Below are 3,735 nucleotides of genomic sequence, written 5' to 3'. Positions count from 1 at the left end.
GAACGTTGGAGTCTGCAGCAAGCAAGCCTCGTGCTCGCTTCAGTGCCTGGCTGCCGGCCGCCATCTTGGCTGACAGTTAATTTGCATATACTCACTGATTAGCCAATGAAAAGGGTAGCGGTCGTATGCTAATTACCATGTTTCTCTTTTATTAGTGTAGATGTGTCTTGGTGTGGGCCTCTTTGGGTTCCTCTTGTTTGGGGTTCTCTGCGCTTCCTGGACTTGTATGTCTATTTCTTTCATCAGGTAGGGGAAGTTTTCTGTCATTTTTTCTTCAAATAGGTTTTCAATATCTTGCTCTCTCTCTCTTCTCCTTCTGGCACCCCCATAATGGACATGTTGGCATGCTCCTTACACTATCTTCATTTTTTTTTCTTTTTGCTCTTCTGATTGGGTGTTTTTTGCTTCCTCATATTCCACATCGTTGATATGATTCTCAGAATCCTCTACTCTACTATTGAATCCCTGAAAGTGATTCTTTATTTTAGTTAGTGTAGGCTTCATTTCTGATTGGTCCTTTTTCATATCTTTGACTTTCTCACTAAGATCCTTGAAAGTCTCATGAAGATCCATGAGTAACCTTATAACCATGGTTTTGAACTCTGTATCCAAAAGTTTGCTCTCTTCCATTTCTGTCATTTGTGGCGTGTTTTGTTGTCTCCCCGTGTTGACGCTTCCCTGTGTTTGCTTCCATGTATTAGGTAGAGCCTGCTATGTCTCCTGGAATTGGTAGAGTGGCCTTGTGAAGTATGTGTCCTATAGGGCCCAGCGGCTCAGCCTCCCCAGTCGCCTGAGCTGGGAGCTCTAGGTGCGCCCCTGTGTGGGCTGTGTGCACTGCCTTGTAGTTGAGTCTTGATTGCTGTTGGCATCGCTGGGAGGAATTGACCTCCAGGCCAATTGGCTGTGAGGATCAGCTGCGACTATAGTAGAAGAGCAGCTGTGCAGGGGACACCCCTATGGAGCAGGACTTGCTTCAGTGGGGCTTTGGTGCTCACTGAGTCTGCCCCTTGAGTGGTCGCTTATAGACGTGTAGAGTTGTAATTGGCTATGGTTGAAGCTGTCCACTGGGTGCACTGGCTCTAGGGCCTCCAGGGAGGTACAAAGTCAGCCACTGCCTGGGGCCACCCTGGAGGAACTACTTGTATTGGGCATGGAGCTGCCCAGGTGAAGCCCAGCTGTGAAGCAAGACAGGCTCCTACTAGTGCAGCGTCTTGGGCCTCTTGCTGATAGGAATGGGGCGCACTGACACCAGCTGCCTCTTTCTTAAGAGGTTTCAGCAAAGCCTGAAGCCTGAGCTAGGACAGGCCATTCATATGCAAAAGCCACTGCAAACAGGTTGGGCGGGATGCAAATTGGATGGGGCAGGGTCTTTGGGAATCACCAGGATGGAGCAAACAGATATTACCCCTGCCAGTCAGCCCTGCAACCAGAGCGGTCCCAGCACAGCAACAATGACCCCTGTGAGCACCTCCATCTGGGAGAAAGCTGCCCCAGGTTCCTACCCTGATGCCAGACAGTCCAGTTCCTCCCCGTTATCTGTCTGGGCCCCCCAAAGCCACTGCCCTGCGCCGGAGCTCAGAGGAAGCGGGACCTTGTAAGTTCATGCGCGGGCCCTTTAAGAGGAACACCTAGAACTCCAGCAGCCTCTGTGTCACTGAGCCCCAACCCCCTCTTTTACAGCCCGAAGTCATGGGGACTTCTCTTCCCAGCTCTGGGAGCCTGGGCTGGGGTCTGGTGGGGTCTGGACCCCTTGCGCCTCACGGGCGGCCTCCGCAGAGACAACCTCCCTCCTGATTTAAAAAATGCCACATGTGGGTGCTGGTCCAGCCAGTCTGTGCCTCCTACCAGTCTCGGTGTGCTTTCTTTAATTTTCTAGTTGTAGGACTTCCATTCAGCCGGATTTCCGGCAGTTTTGGATGCTGGTTGTTCTGTATTTAGTTGTAATTTTGACGTGGTTGTGGGAGGCAGCGAGTACAGGCGTTTTCCTACGCCACCATCTCGGCTCTTCCTCTGACACTTGTTTTGAAAGGTCCTCAGGCTAATCGCCTCCTTGCTCCGGGCCTCCATGTCCTCACCTTGCAATGAAAGGTTAGGCTTGAGCTGTGGGGTCCAGGCCAGCTCTAACCTTCTATGAAAACTCACAGCCACTCACATGAACTCGTTGACTCACCGTAACAGCCACAGGGAAACTGCCAGGACTTCCCCGTTCACATGTGGACGCTGGTCTGGCAACAGCCATGGGCCAGGAATCCACTCTCCTAATGGGAGCACGTGGCCGCCCCACCCTGTCAGGAGTGACCCACTCTGGGCCTGAAACAAGACCTCTTTCCCACGGGCTCTTGTCCGCACAGTGGCCAGCCCTGCAGGAGCCCACACCAGGTGTCCCCCCCCCCCCCCCCCCCGGGCTCCTGACTTCCCTCTAGGACACAGCCTCATCGCAGGCTGCCTCGTCTGTGTGTCAAAGAAAGACAGGAAGCAAATCCGGCTCCACCTCACCTGCTGGCTGCCCCTGCACACGGCCTAGGCCCTAGGCCAGTGATGGCGAACCTATGACACGTGCATCAGAGGTGACACGCGAACTCATTTTTTTGGTTGATTTTTCTTTGTTAAATGACATTTAAATATATAAAATAAATATCAAAAATATAAGTCTTTGTTTTACTATGGTTGCAAATATCAAAAAATTTCTATATGTGACATGGCACCAGAGTTAAGTTAGGGTTTTCAAAATGCTGACACGCCGAGCTCAAAAGGTTCGCCATCACTGCCCTAGGAGGACAGAGCATGGGCAGTTCAGAGGCTCGTGGGAACCTTAGAAGCGGCCAGAGTGGGACAATGTGGACTGCAGTGCAGCTCAGGGCTCTAACTCAGAGGAGAAAGGGCACCTCGGAGCCTGTCCACAGCTGCCTGTGACTCAGACCCCATGGCAGCACCCCCTCGGGAAGGGCCCCTGCTGCCCGGTCCACGCCCCTCCTGGGCCCTGGGCCCTCACAGGTGCCATGCCCAGAGCTCCTCTTCCCCCTGCGTGTGGCCTCCCTCCAGTGGGAGTTGTCCTCTCCTCCCCTCCCCAGGATGAGCTCCCAGGGGTACTCAGTGCCTTTCTTTCTGCCACACTTGACCTTAAACACACGATTCGGTTGGGAAAGCCAAGCTCCAGTGGGGCTGCTGGAGCCAAGCATCAGAAATATTGCCTGGGACCCGGGACCTGGGGCCTGGGATGTGGGGCCTGGGACGTGGGAACTGGGATGTGGGACCAGGGACCTGGGATGTGGGGCCTGGGATGTGGGACCTGGGATGTGGGACCTGGGATGTGGGGCCTGGGATGTGGGACCAGGGGCCTGGGATGTGGGACCAGGGGCCTGGAATGTGGGGCCTTGGATCTGGGGCCTGGGATGTGGGCCTGGGATGTGGGACCCAAGTCCTGGGGCCTGGACGGCTCCTCAGCTCAGGCTGGACACACTCAGGGCCCAATGGCTTCTGGGCCGGTGTCCAGCCGGCCTGGCAGGTCTGTGCTCTGAGCAGATGGCAGCACCTCCTGCTGGTCTTCAGCGCAGTGATGAACCCTCTTTTTAAATGTTTTCTCTCAGGAAGTTTCTAAAAACCTCACCAAGGAAAACGAGCAAATCAAAGAGGACGTGGAGGGAATTCGTGCCGAGATGAGCAAGCACGGCAAGAACTGCTCCCGGGACGCGGCAGCCGGGCTCCCGGAGGCGGGGGCAGGCTCCGCCCTGCAGA

At 54.5% G+C, this 3,735-nt stretch overlaps 1 protein-coding gene across 1 annotated transcript in view; it reads left to right on the top strand.

Annotated features, from left to right (window-relative positions):
• OLFML2B (olfactomedin-like 2B) overlaps positions 1-3,735 on the top strand; it is a 24,258-nt gene that overhangs the window by 10,664 nt on the left and 9,859 nt on the right. The window contains exon 4 of the mRNA XM_005880526.2: positions 3,588-3,734. Within this exon, the coding sequence (XP_005880588.1) occupies positions 3,588-3,734 (147 nt within the window). The remainder of the gene's footprint in view (positions 1-3,587; position 3,735) is intronic.

The sequence above is a fragment of the Myotis brandtii genome, unplaced genomic scaffold (genome assembly GCF_000412655.1).
Source record: "Myotis brandtii unplaced genomic scaffold, ASM41265v1 scaffold64, whole genome shotgun sequence".
Classification (NCBI taxonomy): Eukaryota; Metazoa; Chordata; class Mammalia; order Chiroptera; family Vespertilionidae; genus Myotis; species Myotis brandtii.
Note: the sequence above shows the minus strand (reverse complement) of the source record. Positions and strands in the feature narration are given on the sequence as shown.